This window comes from Larus michahellis, chromosome 15, assembly GCF_964199755.1.
Source record: "Larus michahellis chromosome 15, bLarMic1.1, whole genome shotgun sequence".
NCBI lineage: Eukaryota > Metazoa > Chordata > Aves > Charadriiformes > Laridae > Larus > Larus michahellis.
Window position 1 is genome coordinate 6,756,566 of NC_133910.1, and position 14,829 is coordinate 6,771,394.

General features: G+C 40.8%; 1 protein-coding gene and 1 long non-coding RNA gene across 9 annotated transcripts in view; one reads left to right on the forward strand and one right to left on the reverse strand.

The window, feature by feature from the left end:
- The window catches only part of LOC141751508 (uncharacterized), a 35,378-nt gene extending 23,177 nt beyond the window's left edge, over positions 1-12,201 (forward strand). Inside the window, exons 4-5 of one of the 3 annotated variants that reach the window (XR_012590012.1) lie at positions 1,587-1,745; positions 11,701-12,146. This is a non-coding gene — a long non-coding RNA (uncharacterized LOC141751508). Of the gene's footprint in view, positions 1-1,586; positions 1,746-11,612 lie in introns of all 3 variants that reach the window. The other 2 variants (XR_012590013.1, XR_012590014.1) reach the window with 2 other exon arrangements.
- Positions 1,760-14,829, reverse strand: part of CDK5RAP2 (CDK5 regulatory subunit associated protein 2) — an 83,960-nt gene continuing 70,890 nt past the window's right edge. For 5 of the 6 annotated variants that reach the window (XM_074608455.1, XM_074608453.1, XM_074608456.1 and 2 more), the window contains 8 exons: positions 14,408-14,434; positions 13,742-13,990; positions 11,988-12,071; positions 11,602-11,861; positions 9,135-9,281; positions 7,051-7,189; positions 3,378-3,424; positions 1,760-2,473 (listed from right to left, as the gene is read on the reverse strand). In XM_074608455.1, the coding sequence (XP_074464556.1) occupies positions 2,414-2,473; positions 3,378-3,424; positions 7,051-7,189; positions 9,135-9,281; positions 11,602-11,861; positions 11,988-12,071; positions 13,742-13,990; positions 14,408-14,434 (1,013 nt within the window). In that variant the 3' untranslated portion in view covers positions 1,760-2,413. The remainder of the gene's footprint in view (positions 2,474-3,377; positions 3,425-7,050; positions 7,190-9,134; positions 9,282-11,601; positions 11,862-11,987; positions 12,072-13,741; positions 13,991-14,407; positions 14,435-14,829) is intronic. The other variant, XM_074608454.1, reaches the window with a different exon arrangement.

Sequence of the window (14,829 nt, forward strand, 5' to 3'; positions counted from 1 at the left end):
CAATTTTTCTGGCATCTTTCCTCTAAGCCAGACACACGCGGTTGCCTCCCCCTGCCGCCCGCTAAAGACAGCGGCGTTTCCTTACTGAGTTTTCTTTTCCCGTGACGGGCTGGAGGCGCAGGAGCTCAGCAGCCAGGACGTGAGGTGGGGGTAAGGGCTGGAGGTTGGCATCTCCGAGGCCCGTAAGGCTTCCCAGAGCAGGATGCCCCCAGGAAGGCCATGACACCTCCCACTAAATCCGTTTTCATACTTCAGAGAAGGCCCAGGGCTGAGAACTGGGAAAAGCTGGTCATACCAGGGACCACATAAGCGGGCACTCTGAACGTGGGTGGCTTTATGTTGTTTTTCTTTAATAAAAGCCCACAACGGCTGTGCGGCAGGACAGAATATGGCCAACCATCCCGCTGACCCCTACAGGGAGCACATTACGAGTGACCTGTGCGATAGCAGCCACCCAGACGCAGGAGCGCGGGTCTGCCCAAAGGGAGGGTGCAGCAGCTCCAACCATTTACGATTTAGAAGCAAAGTGATTTAGAGCGTGTGTGGTATTCGGTTAGCTGAATATCAGCAAATTGTTGGGAAACTAATTTGAAGGGACCAAAGCTTTAGTGGAAAGAAAGAGGGGAGGTATTTGGACTGGTCTCAGCCTCTGCATGTACAACCAGCCCAGTCAGAGCAGCCCCCAGCTCTTGGACAAGGCAATGGCCAAGCTCTCCAGCTCCACGGCCAGGTTTCAACGAGCACAAATTCAGTTTTGGTGGAAGCCTATTACAGATCGATTGGTCTCTAGAGTGCAACATCCAAGGACCACAACCCTGTGCTGACATTTCCCAGAGCTGGTGCTAACTTCCTCGGGTGGACGAGGGCAAGTCATCGTGTAAAACCGGGACATCATCAACTTGGGGAAAAAAATGTTGAAAAAATAAATAATCACACTTTGTGTAATTGATTTAGTTCAGTAAAGCCACGATAGCACCATACTTTTGTAACCAACAATCACTTTCAGTTATGGTCCTGTTGGGGTTAAACTAACCTATTTTCCCAGTTCACTTTGTGCCACCCGGGCAGGCTCCAGGTCAGCAGCTCTGCGGGGAACACGAGTGCTCGGGCAGCTCAGACCAAAGGCAAAACTGAAAAGGCCCCGGGCAGGATGAGTGAGCACGAGGGAAGCATAATCAGGCATGTTTTATACTGACCTTCTATGGCCTTGCCCAAATATCAGTATTAAATGTATCAATATGGGACATAAGAACCCATATTAAAAAGACTTATTTAAATTTGAGAACCATTTTTCAGAGTTTTTAGCAGAAAAAATGGATTTCAAAACTGTTTGGTTGTGTCCCCCACGTAGCCTTAGAATCATACAACGGTCTGGGTTGGAACGGACCTTTCAGATCGTCGAGTCCAACCATCAACCTCACGCTCCCAACCACCAGCAGCCCACGTCCCCCAGCACCACGGCTGCCCGGCTTTTAAATCCCTCCAGGGATGGCGATTCCACCCCTTCCCTGGGCAGCCTGTTCCTTCTGTCCAGATCTCGGGGAGGCTGGAGGGGGACAGGGATGACACCAATGTTTTGCCCACAGCAGGACGGCCTTCGATTGTGGCTTCTTAAAGCCAGTTTCCAGCAGCCCCGCTCAGGCAGGACGAGCCCTTCCACCGCACCTCCAGACCCCGCTGCCAAGGACGGGCTTCATCGCGCTTGAGCTCTGGAAACAAACGGTCTGACGTGGCGTCTTTGTTCTGTAAGTAAGTGCTCAAAATCCGGTTTTAAACAAAATAACACAAACATGTTTGTGATTATTTTTCTTTTTAATTGTCTGATTCGAAGTAATATTTTCAGACCTACCATCAATCTACATTCCTAATAGGGCAACAAGAAAGCTCAGCATCAGGCAGCTTCCAGAAGAATCTTCCAGATATGTTTAAAATGCTTTAAAATATTGAACATTTCTCACATTGCTACAAAACAATGACAACTGGCAGAATTATTCTGATTTTTTTTTTTTTTAACCTACATTCTTTTAGCAGTAGAGAAACAGTCTGGAAGGTGATTTTTGATTCTTTCAGGACCTGTTTGACTATACAAACAAATACTTTTATAACATGACAAGTACAAATATAAAATTTTAAATGAGCTAACTTTAAAAAAAAAAAAATCTGGATTTTTCTTCAATACCTCCAGTACCTTGCTTCAGTAATAAATATTAAAAACAATCTTTTACAGTACAGAAAAATGTTAAATAAGTTATCTTCCAAAAGATTTCTTTTTTGTCTGGTTTTTTTTTTTTTTTTGGTCAAAGGCTGATTGCATTAAAAGAGCTGAACAAACATTTTTACATCAATAAATAGTAAGGCGTAAAGAAGCAAATAACAATCACAGGACCAGTCTGTACCAGTGGAACTTTCTCCTTCAAATAATCCTCTTTTTGCTGGTATGGGAAGGGGACTTTTGATTCTCAGCCGCCGGGACCTGGGTAGAAAAGCCGTAATTATTACTATTTTACAGTACTTAAAATGCACACAATTTGTCCTTACCCCTGGGCCATAATGTTGCAAACGGATGTGCAAATACGAGCTTCTGTGTTCAGCAAATCTTTAAATTCAATTGAGAGGACTTCTGTAAGCAGAAGGACTTTTTAATGCCCTCACTTTCTAACTCTGGTGTGGCTGAGCCAAGAGCAGAGCAGCTGCCCGGGGCCGCGGTCCTGGAGGTGCCGCCGCGGAGGGCACGGGAGATCCACGGAAAAGGGGAGAGGAAGGTTTAAGGAGAGGCTGGGAAATGTACGATCATTCAGAGCGCAGTAAGGAGAAGGATGGGATTTAGGAGTCAAGGAGTGTATTACATCCTTCCGGGAGTAAAGTCTGAACCTTCTGTGAGAAATCAAATCTGAACAGTGATTACCTAAACACTCAAACTAATTTAATACCCTGCATTAGCAAATAGCTGTTTGCAAAAGCTTTGCCTACTGGGTCTTTTTTTTTTTTTTTTTTTAAGAAAAAAAAAGCACCACCGGTTATTAACACATACACAAGCTTTAAATAAGGGTGTCTTTTGTGAACTTATTCAGTAGACAGGTTATTGGACTGTGATCTGCTGAAAATAAACTACTAGAAGAAGATGACAGACATGAATATTAATCTAGGTAAAGCTTCAAAAAAGAGGTTTAGCTGTTTACGTGGTCAGTCATAAAACTCTAATTTAAACATCAAACATTGGAGATTATTTATCATACTAAACTGCTGTCACCCAGACTTGATTAGGTAGCAAACCTAAAGCAAAACAGACTAATTCTGCAAAATACTACTGACACAGCAATGCATATTTCTAATGAGTATATACCAAAGAATTAAATGTGAGGAAAAATTTTACTTACTTCCAGGTTTCCTCTAGCCTTCTTCAAGACATCATGAGTTAAAACCACTGGAAAGAATGAGGAGATTAAAAAGAATAGTGCAGAGTCTTTCTATATTCCCTGTATTCGCATCTTATGACCAAATAGTAAATAACGTAGGAACTCGCATCTACATTACGGGCAGTGACCAGGCAGTCGTACAGACCCCCCCACCACCACATCAACTTTCCTACTCCCCAAACTCCAGAGCCGTTCCTCCCTCCTGACTCCCGTTCAGAAGCTCGGGCTGATGTACAACCCTCCGCTGGCACCAACCCCAGACGACGGGGCAGCGCTGGACAACCAGAGTTAGGGGCAGAGCAGAAGGACTCGCTCGGGAGCGCAGGGCAGGACTGAAGCGCCGCCACCAGGAGAATGCCATTTCCTACCCCCAGTCTACATGCCATCGAGCACGTAATCGGCTTTTCAGATTGAAACATCAGGGAAGTGTTTTTAAAGTTTTTCTACCATAGCAAGAATGATACATGTGAAACCACACACAGCTCATCACTGCATGTAACGCTGCAGATACGAACAGCCCCCTGTGACACTCATCCCCTGGTTCCCTGCTTCCAAGTCAGCAAAGGAAGACTTTCTCTTAATTTTAGAATCATAGAATTGTCTGGGTTGGAAGGGACCTTTCGGATCATCTAGTCCAACCATCAACCTGACCCTGACAAAAACCATCACTAACCCATGTTCCTCAGCACCACGTCTGCCCGTCTTTTAAAAACCTCCAGGGATGGTGACTCCACCACTGCCCTGGGCAGCCTGTTCCAATCCTTAATAACCCTTTCAGTGCACAAATTTTTCCTAATATCCAGTCAAAACCTAAATTTAAAGGGGAGATGGTGCATGAGCTAACTACAGTTGATCTATTAGGTAGCCTGCTTGGGCTAGGGGGGTTGGTTAGCAGGAGGGGGAGAAAAATTGTGCAGTGAGAGGGTATGGGGGACGCTGGGCTGGGAAGAGGACAGATGGCGAAAGAAATCGTCCAGCTCCTCCAGTAGTTCAAGGACAAGGCAGCCAATGTAGGCTTAGGGGAAATCATGTCAGCGGCTTGCTCTGAAGGGTTCCAAGTGTCCTCTACTCATCGAGCTACTCTGCCTCTGCAGGGACAGTGCGGGACCTGCGAACGGAGGAGGGGATGCTTCTAAACAAACCTGCTATTTAGAAATGTCAGGTTAAATATGTGATTCTTTAATCTGTGTCAGCTCCGTAACTGCTGAAAAATACCATTCACAAGTACCACTTTAATATTCCAGTCTCAAAAATAAACAGTTTAGCCATAATAAAGATTTTTCATTACAATAATAAGAACCCAACAACTCCAAGGGTATAGCTGTCATGAGATAATTATACCCTTGGCAGATTACTGCAATTTGGCACTGCATTGTTACACGTTCAGAGGTTCAGATGAGGTTTATAAGCAATGAGTTTCTCTCGCCAGAGAAAGCACACAGAAGACTCGGAGCCACAAGAACGTTCCAGTCTCTGCTTCTAAATATATTCAGGAATGCTCAACTAAATAACAGAGGGAACCTGAATACCCTCAGTGGAGTGGCCAGCTAACAGGATGTTTGGAGAACGAAGGCAGGCAAGGTCACCTGCTGCCATGCCTTCGCTTTCTCACAAGCAAAAGGAGAAAGGAAGAAATAACAAAAAACAAGTGTAAGCATCCTAACGAAATCCAACAGCTTCACATGATTCATCAGTTTTGTTGTACATTTGGTCAGGAATTTGTGCACAGATGCAATTTAGAAACATTTCGGAAATTGCTCTTTAAGGCAAAGGTAACTTGACATCCATAATTCCCATAATCAATGAAACTTACAGAAAATCGTATCTAGATGTCTTCCTGTGTAGCAGAGTGCACTCTGCTCATAAAGAACTCCGCTAGTAAATTCATTTCACCTGGCAAACTAGATTTTTCTAAATCAAAAATATTAAATTCAGCACATGAAGAGAATTTCGAAGCTGTGACACTAACAGTGAAGCTGCTGCTAGCCAGGCAGTAGTTTGCATTAAGGAGATTTCAGAAAATGCAGGCTTTGTTTTATTAGGACCTGGTTCAGATGAGGTTGAATGCCCTGAAAAGGAGTGAGCAAAATAAGGGGGAGATGATGTGCCGTTTTCTTTTTTTGAAAGTATGGGTGGATGGAGTGGCTGTGGGGATAACATTTTGGCCATAAGGGTAAAATCTCTGTGTTGATTTATACTCTGCCCAGCACTACCGAAATCACCCAGTACGTCTGAGATGTCACTGGAACTAGGGACTGACCGAACTAAACCAGTAAATCTACCCCAGGGATATTATTTGGACAGACATAATAGAATAGCTTTGATTTTTATATGACAACCCCAAACTGAGCTATTTAACTTTAAAACCTGAACAAAGCATATTTTTGGATTTAATATAAGTAACTGGTACATCATTTAATACAACAAAAACCAGCCCATGAATGCTTAAAATAAAAAATAATCTGCAGGCAGAAGATACATGTCCCTTAGATATAAAAATTACGGGCTATGGAGCAAAATAACATTTATTCCTCTACATTGCATTTAAATGACTTGAGTAACTTATAGTATTATGGCCATTTTCATAACTTTGTATGATGTGTAACATTTTACAGTCTAGTTGAATTACTGATAACACAAATGCCATCCAGCACAGACTAATGAGTCATTTAGTCCCACCTCTTAAGAGAAGGTAAGGATAGATTTTTATTTTTTTTTTTTTAAGAAGAAAATTAAATCCTCTTCCTGCATATGCACATTGCCATAGCATGAAGGTAGAGGAGTTTAGCTCCATTCAGATCTCTTCTGATGAGTGATTAAACTCTAAAGCAGAATCTCTTCAGACGCCTGGTTTAACGCAGCTACAATACAGCCCATGTCCCACTTGTTTTCATGTTTCCAGATAATTTTTTAGATACGGCTGCTAAGGGTAAAATACCATTTCACAGCATGTCCTCATTTTTCTTTAAAAATGACTCACAGTAAGCTTTTCTTTCCCTTGTTCTGAGCCTTCTGTTCTCTTGCACTTCTCAGTCTGGTGTAAAGCATTAACAAATCTCCTTTGCTGCTGCTTTGGCTTTTCCCAGTATGCAGCTATCTCGTGCAACACACACAACAGAGAAGCACCCCACAAAATCTAAAAGCCTAATTCCACATTTATCAAAATTGAGGCAAAATCACAATTTTGAGCAGGACAGTGTCAAAAACTTTGGCTGGAATGGTGCACAGCAACAGTAACTTTGCCTCTGTCAGGAACTGTCGTAGGATAGAAAACTTGGGGAATGGCAGTATCTGAAATGGAGTAAACTCAAGTAATTAGTGGCAATTAGTGGCAGCTGCATGGATTGACACATTTATCAGTGAGTTGGGTAAAACCATGAACTGCTTCTCATGATGTTCTATGCAGCCTTCTGTAGTTGGGCAACGTCTTTCCATTTGAGTGAGGCTCCACCAGTCCTGTACAGTCTGAACCTCATGAACTGTTTGTCACTAACAACTGAGCGCACACAAGGAAACACCAGTCAGCGCTTGCAGAAGAACAGGTGCCTATATTCATTTTGTTGTTTCTCCAATTTTAGAGGTAGCCACGGACTACAAAAATAAAACAAGAACCAATAATAAAGCATACACTTACACTGGTCAATGATGACTTTCTCCATGTTCTCCTTCAGCTGGTTTGTGGAGTGCAAGCGTTTGACTGTGCTATGTAACTTCTTCTCTTGCTCAGACAATTTCTTACGTAATCTAAATATTTCTGCTTTCATTCCTTCATCCTAAATTGAGAGAAGAAAATATCACATTACAGTATTACATAAAAGTACTTTGTACATTGCGAATTGCTCAATACTTTTGTACAAGAGCCCTCGAGCTTCCTTAGAGTATGAACAACTTAAAGGAGTGAAACATCGCTTAGTGCCTGTCCTTCCGCACTCCCATCCCCAATGACATATGATTATGACATCTGCCAGGAGACAACTACAATTCTTAGCTGGCTTTTATTAATTTTTCTGTTAGTCTGAGAAAAGTCTTAACACCAGTGCTTACTTTTGTTTTTAAACTTCCATTCCTCTCTCCTTTTTTTTTTCCTCGCCTCAACTAGAAAATCTAACGAAGGCCAGTGCTATGGGATCAGCAAGTATCCTGTCTGCCAGGTCCAGAACTTCCATGTTCCTTCCCTAGAGTTCTGTTAATAGTTGATGCTGCCTTTATCAAAGGGCTAAAAGGCATTGTACAAGTGACCGGGACAGCTTTATTGCAAAATTATTTGACAGTATCATTAGTTTAGGTTCTGTTTTCACCACCAATTCCAACCAAGTTGTAAAACAGTACTCTGAGTATCCCTGATATAGTCTGCCAGTATCACTCATCTGGATCCTCACACAAACTTAAGCTCGTACATATTTTTTTCTTGTTGTGCCACTTGTTAAATAATACTGTTCTCTGGAATTCGCCCCTCGCGTTTAGCTCTTCAGAAGAACTGATTACTCACATCTCCTGTGGGGCTGAAGAGAAGGCAGTGATCTTTTAGAATCACTCAGTATCTTTTAGAATCAATCTTCAAGAGACATTCTTTCATATACTGCATTTAAGACATGAGAAGCAATCTAATATCCTTAAGATCTCAGGATGTCGGATAAGATTCTATTAGGCTCTAATTAGGTGCAGTCCTGGGAACTCAGATCCCCCACACGTTGAAGTCGGATTTTCAGAAGTGACTGATCCAGATCAAGAAGGTGTGGACAGTAAAGCATTAGATGCATCACCTACATACTAAAAGGCCTGCGTGTGTGTGATACGTGCAGATACTGCAATCAAGGCCAACATGCAGCTGTCTTATATAGACTATACACACCAGGATACAAACGGAAATATTCCAAATATGGAGCTGAAACATTAGTGAATATATTCAGTTGAATATATTCAATATGAAGCACAGTTCATTCTTACTGCTTTTGTGATTTTACACAATTGAGGATGCTAGAAAATAACATCAAAAATGTTATTAAAATTATATATAAAACGGTTACTTTCCTAGAGTTTGGGGGTTTTTTTCATCACTATCCTGCTTCCCTTAAACACATGCAAAAACCTCAGTGAAAACACTTTAGATTTATTTTAAAGCCAGAGTTTGAAACAGTTTCATTACTGAGTGCTGGTACTATGACAGTATAGATACTTCATTCCTCATTCAGCTTACTTTCACTCATTTACATAGTGCAATCCTTTTTAGTTAAAATGTTATAAAACTTGTCTCGAGGTTTTGTCACACTTTTAAAAAAGCATCCAATTTTACAGCTTAGGCATCAAAAACGTAAAAGGAAAACGTAGCTCAGATTACATCGAAGTTGCTGAAGTTTCTGTTGTTACTAGTATATACATAATCAAATTGAATTTGGTTCTATAATAGGGAGTCCAAACCTCTTCTCGTTGAAATGGAATGTTTGCCACCTGCCTAGGTTTCCTGAATATCATGTAACAGGGTTACAGATTTTATCTTTAATATAAAGTATTTTGTAAATAAAGCCAGCACACACTCAGCCTTAGCCTTCAGTGCTGAGAGGTAACTAAATCCACGTGTCCTGAGACCGGGCATCCTGGGTTCATGATTTTCAAAAGGTTTTCCCAAAGGACACGTTCCTAACTGGTGCGTCTTCCTTGACACATAACAACAGTTAACAAACCCCGCAAAACGCAAACCAAAACGAAACACAGTAGTACCTGAGTGCCGTGAGTAGTACCGTGTACAGCTTTCAGCGGAAGGGAAACCCTCCAGAGAAGTTTCAGTAAACGTGCAGCCTCCTCTAAAATCTGTTGTACTCTGTGAGTATTGGCGGAAAAGCCATGCAGCGATGCCTGGTCTGGTACCTACATCGTAAGATTAGAGTCGTATTATATTTTATGCTTAAAACATCACAAAAATGTAATCTTAATTAATGGTTTAAATCCAGTTGGTATGATTTCATATTTAAGATGATGTACACAGCTATTGTGTGCCACAAAAGCTAATTTGTTAGTTTACAAAGAGTGCTGAATTATGCATTATCTGAGAATTTCAGGGAGGAAGGGGATTTATCCTAATCAATAACCGTGATTAATAATACATTATATTTACTAGATTTGCTACACCACATGGTAATAGCTGGCAACTCTCTTCTTTCTCCATTTGCATTTCGTGTCACATTATTTGAAAGTCAAATGATTACAGACATCAATTTAAGCAATATAGATGTTTCTTCCTTAGCAGACCCTTTAAACTGTTCCACTTAATGCTAAAATAACTATCAGGACACACATAAAATGTTTTCCTCTGCTGACAGATGAGAAAACGAAATTGAAGAAATGGCATAAATGTGAAATAAAGGAGGGAAAGAATGCAAGGGGAGCAAATGAATTACCAAAGCAATGGTGATACAGAAGGGGGAAGGAGAATGAAAGAAAAGCATTCACAGTTCCTGCCCCACGCAGCATATAATTTGAATGCTTATTTAGCATTGTTATCTAACCAGAATCCTCCTGTCACATAAAATATCCCATTTGCTAAGTAGTTTGAAACTTCAGTGATGTAAAGCTTGATAGGAAACTGCAAATGGTGAAACTTACTGCTTTTATCTTTACACCAACAAAACAAGTTAAAAACTTAGATTACTTTTTCAGTCATTATCAGTATCTTAACTAGGTCATTTGAAAATATATGATACTTCAGAGAGTCTTAAGTGTCATTCAGACATACTTTTACTGTGTGAGCACACATGTGATACCACAAAAAGAATTTCAGAGTTTTTGAAGACTGCATCTTCAATACCTTTACTAATTATAACTAGAAAAATAAGTAGCGTGAATTTATCCATGCGGTTAAGCCCTTCTGGTTTTTGAAGAGCAGTGAGCGTGTTTTTTTACAACAGTAATATTATCATAAAATCACAGGGGTGAAAAGGAGCTCCATTAGTCACCTAGTTTACTTTCCCACTCCAAGGCAGGACAGCATTACATGTGATTATTCAAACATTCCTGTAATCTGGTTTTAAAAGCGCCTCCAGTAACGGTGTCTCTGAGCAGCCTCCATTGCAGTGTTTCACTATTCTTACCACTGGCACGTTGTTCTAAATGCCAGATCCAAGCCTTTCCTGTTGTGGTTTAAGTTTCTTAGTTCCTTTATTAGCTGCCACGAACACATACAGTTTATTCCTTCCCTTTTGTTGACTATTGTAGGTAGATTTGTCTTATTCAATCCACCCCAAATATGCTATCATTAACTGTATCCAGAAATTAACAATATTAAATAAGAAAAAAATACCATACTTAAACACCAGTTGTTCTCCCGATACTAGAGGAAAAGGACTGACGTTATCCAATACAAGGCAAACATTTTATTGGTTTAAGAATTATGTTTAAGATTACAGCAAGAGCGCCGTGACTTGATAGCACTGTGTCACACACGATGCAGAAAGGATGATACACTGTGTCTTAGAAGGCAATATTTGATCATTAATGAGATATTCAAGTTTCTAGACTAGCTACTGATATTGCTAAAGTGTTCCACTGACACCAGGAAGTGGGAAAATATTAAAAAGCTTCCCCAATATGAAACGACCTTCATTAGCATACATCAATCATTAATGTACAGTTATCACCTGGTGTTACTGAAGGGCTGAATACAAGTTAAGTGAGGAACTTTGGCATCTGTAGATCAGATTTCTTTTAACTGTCTCATATTCCCTGTGTTTATCCCAAGTCTTCATTACAAGAAAATCTCCTTAATTATTTTTATCCTTAGGTTACTGACACATGCCCCTAGTTTAAGCCCTTTCTAAAGCTTTTTAGAGTTTTATGTGGGGTTTTTTGTTGTTTTTTTTTGTTTGGCTTTCTTATCATTTCCAGTGTAACAATCACCAGTTTCCGTAGTAAAAGTAAGTAGTTTCACCTCATTTCAAGTTGCAAGTAAAAGTGAGATTGCTTACTAAAGGACCAGAATTAACTAACTTATCCGTAGCCTCATTAACCCAGAATCACAAATAGGTGCCTGCATCTAGATGAGACTTGGGCTGTCGAGGTTGAGGTGTCCTGGCAAGAGTTATTCAGTTAATGGTGTCTGCTGCACCATTAACCTTGTTTTTCGCTTTTGCAGCCTATACATTTTGCACCTCTAGGTAAAATTCACCATCCTCCAACAGTTTACACTGTTTACCTTTATTCCAGGCTCCTGCAGTTTCATACCAGTGACCTCTTGTAAAGAAATCTCCATTTCTGCTAAAGCCTGTTGCCCTTCTGAAATCTGTTTCCGCAGAGCATTATAATCCTCTATCAAGCCAAGAACGTGGCGCCCGTTTTTGTCTGCCCACATGCGATGCCCAGGCACAAGACGAGGGGTACAGGCCGTACTGGAAGATGAAGTGCTGCTGCAGCGTGAAGTGCTGTCTACATCGTCTTTAGAGGCTGAGTGCGTACCTGGGATGGAAAGAGTGTTTAATTTTTTTTCTCCTTACATATAGGATTAATGGACATTAAACTTCTCTTAAACAGCAAGTCTGGGATACTGATAACACGCACGTTTGAGATACTTTTTGGATGTACCTGTTTTCACTAGCGAAGTGCAACATCCGTGTTTCTGCAGCTCACAAACGTTTCTGCTGGTAGCAGGGCATTTGCAAAGATTTTCTATAGACAAAAACAGGACAAGGAAGAGTAGATCAGTAGAAGTTAACATGCATTAAAAAAACACTTCTTGGCTCTACTTCTGTTCCTGGGGTTTTTTTGCTGATGCTGCACTTGGACTCAGGAAGCAGGAAAACACAGCTCATTTTCTAGTACCATGCCATGTATCTTCCACTATTTACCTACATTAATATTTTTAGCATCTAGCCGAAGTTCTAGATATCTCCCAAAATCAAATCATAGTCAGAAAAACTAAAATACATCCTGATGAAGACATTTTAATCAACAAATGCAAGCTTCCCATTAACTCCACAAAAAGTATGACTCTCTCCACAGCTATACCACACTTAAGATCGTATTTATATTCCCTCTCTCCAGAACTTCCAAATTCCCTAAGTACCTATGAGTAAAGACTAACCACAGTACCTCTAGAAAGGTAACAAATTCAGATGTTGACATGCCAAGGAGTCTTTCTGGTCCACATCAAACCAAGCCATTGTAACTCCATTCACCATTTTGTCAAAGAAATAACGAGCTTCTCCAGCTCCAATCTACTCTGCCTGATGCAGGTCAAAAGCAACATTTAGGATTCTACCTAGAAACTAACCAGGAACAAATGCAATCTGGGGATACTGGTGGTACAAGTTCCCCATGACAGCTGTTCCACACCTACTTGATGACGACTGTCCCTAAGGAACCATCCCCATTTGGAGCACACGACCGTAATTTAGCGTTCAGGTATAAAGTGCACAGAGCACGGTAGCAAATGTTATTGGCTACATTCCACATCTTTCGTACTTGTACAGAGGAGCGCAGAGTTATGCTCATTATGTATTTCATCTGAAATATGATTCTGATTGGACACGATGGAACCACAAAAGTAGTAAGGTGGTAAAAAACCCTGTCGCGTCTCATGAGCTCTCACGCTAATGCTCTGGCTGGAGCTGCTCGCTCTGTGCGGTGCCCAAGATTGAGGTATGCACGTGCAGGTGAAGCGTATGGACCCCAAACCCCCATTATTACTGGCTCCCATAACACAACACATCCCTGCACAGGCAGTAGGAGAGGTGGCTTTACACTGCAAGTATGGAAAGCTGTTACTATGGAGAGTATTTTAGCAGCAAAGAACAACATTCTTGTGCCCTCTCTAGCCCATGGACCTCTATATTGGGACAATAATCTAACCCTGAATGTAAACACTACATTTTCCCTGATTTGCTAAAACGGTATCACTTAACAGTGATTGAAATAAAGGTAAACTATCCCTCAAGGGCAAAAAGGGGACAGCTGATTTATACAAAGACCATTTAGTGCACTTATTGATCATACTTGAGTAATACATGCTCACCCTTAGCAAATGCTATAGAGCTCTGCATTAAAAAAAGAACCCCCAGGTAAGCAAAATTTATGGCAATTTAATGTAGGCATCCTTCCATCCCAGAGACCCTCTGCAAATGCTGCTCTTGAATGAAAAGGAAGTGACAGTTGGAGGCTCTAAGGCTGCAGTTTGCATTTCACCTGCCCGTGCACTAACAGCTCTAACAGGAAAGGGATGTGAAAGGCTGATGGGCAGCTCCCAAAAGTACAGCTGATGTTGTATAAGGCTTTAAGAGCATTTTTAAAGAACAAGGCACAGGTTCTACAGCATAACAAAAGCATGTATGGCACAGTACCATTCATTCCTGCATAATGCTGAGATTCTTGTTTGAAAAGATAGTTGATATTCACAGCTGACACCGATCCCACTTCCTCTCTCTTTTCTTTTGAAAGCTGTTCCTCTAATTTTTCATGCAAAGACTTGTTTGTCTCTATGCTTCTTTCGAGCTGCACTCGCAAACTCTGTATTTCAGTCAACAGTTCATGTAAGTCAAGTGGATTATTCTGATCTTTTCGGAATTCTTCTGATGCATCACATCTGGGATCTGAGACAATTTCAAAAGAAAGACTTAACATCTTTAACAATTAAAACAATATTAGCCATTATCAGAATGCTGAGCAAGTAAATTATAGCCAGATTTATCCTCAATATTAAGAATTAACTACAAACAGCATTAAGATAATGGTTTGACAAAAAAGAATGTCTTAATTGCTTCTACCCTCGAAAGATTTAAAGAGCTGAAAATTATTTTTCACTTTGTCCATAAAAGCTAATAAGTCTCATACCAAAAGCAAAAAAATATAATAAAAAGAGAATGAAGAGGATTTACAAAATTTGAAGTGCATTAACACACAGTCTGGGGAAAGAAAAAGGTATGTGTAATCTCAGAGTGTGGAGGAGGGAAGAAGTAGAATGGGAAGTTTAATTTTATACACAGAAGAAAAAAGAAAATAGTGATCACCTGGCAACCGGAGGAACAAATCTGAACCTGAAAAAAAGCAAGGGCTGTGTTCGTCTTTTCATAGGAGGAGGTCAGTACACAAACAATTCCATGTATTCTTTCCATGCTGAAAGCAAACTGTTCTCCCGACAGTGAGAGGGGGCTCAGCTGCACGAGGAGGGTGCTGCTGCTCTCTAATTACATTACCAGTTCTGCAAGGAGACTTACTTCATCCCTGAGCCAACTTTGGCTTAAAGCCTTATGCCAACAGGGCTCTTCTCCTGCAGCTAGGCATGACATACAGTGACAGCAGGGCATATTACTTAAAGTAGCAGGAAGAAAAAAAACATAACCAACTTTTACAACAACTTCCAATGGGAAATTTGCTGGCTCCTATAACGCGTACGCAGCAATGAACAGCATTCCACTTTTTTACCTAACCA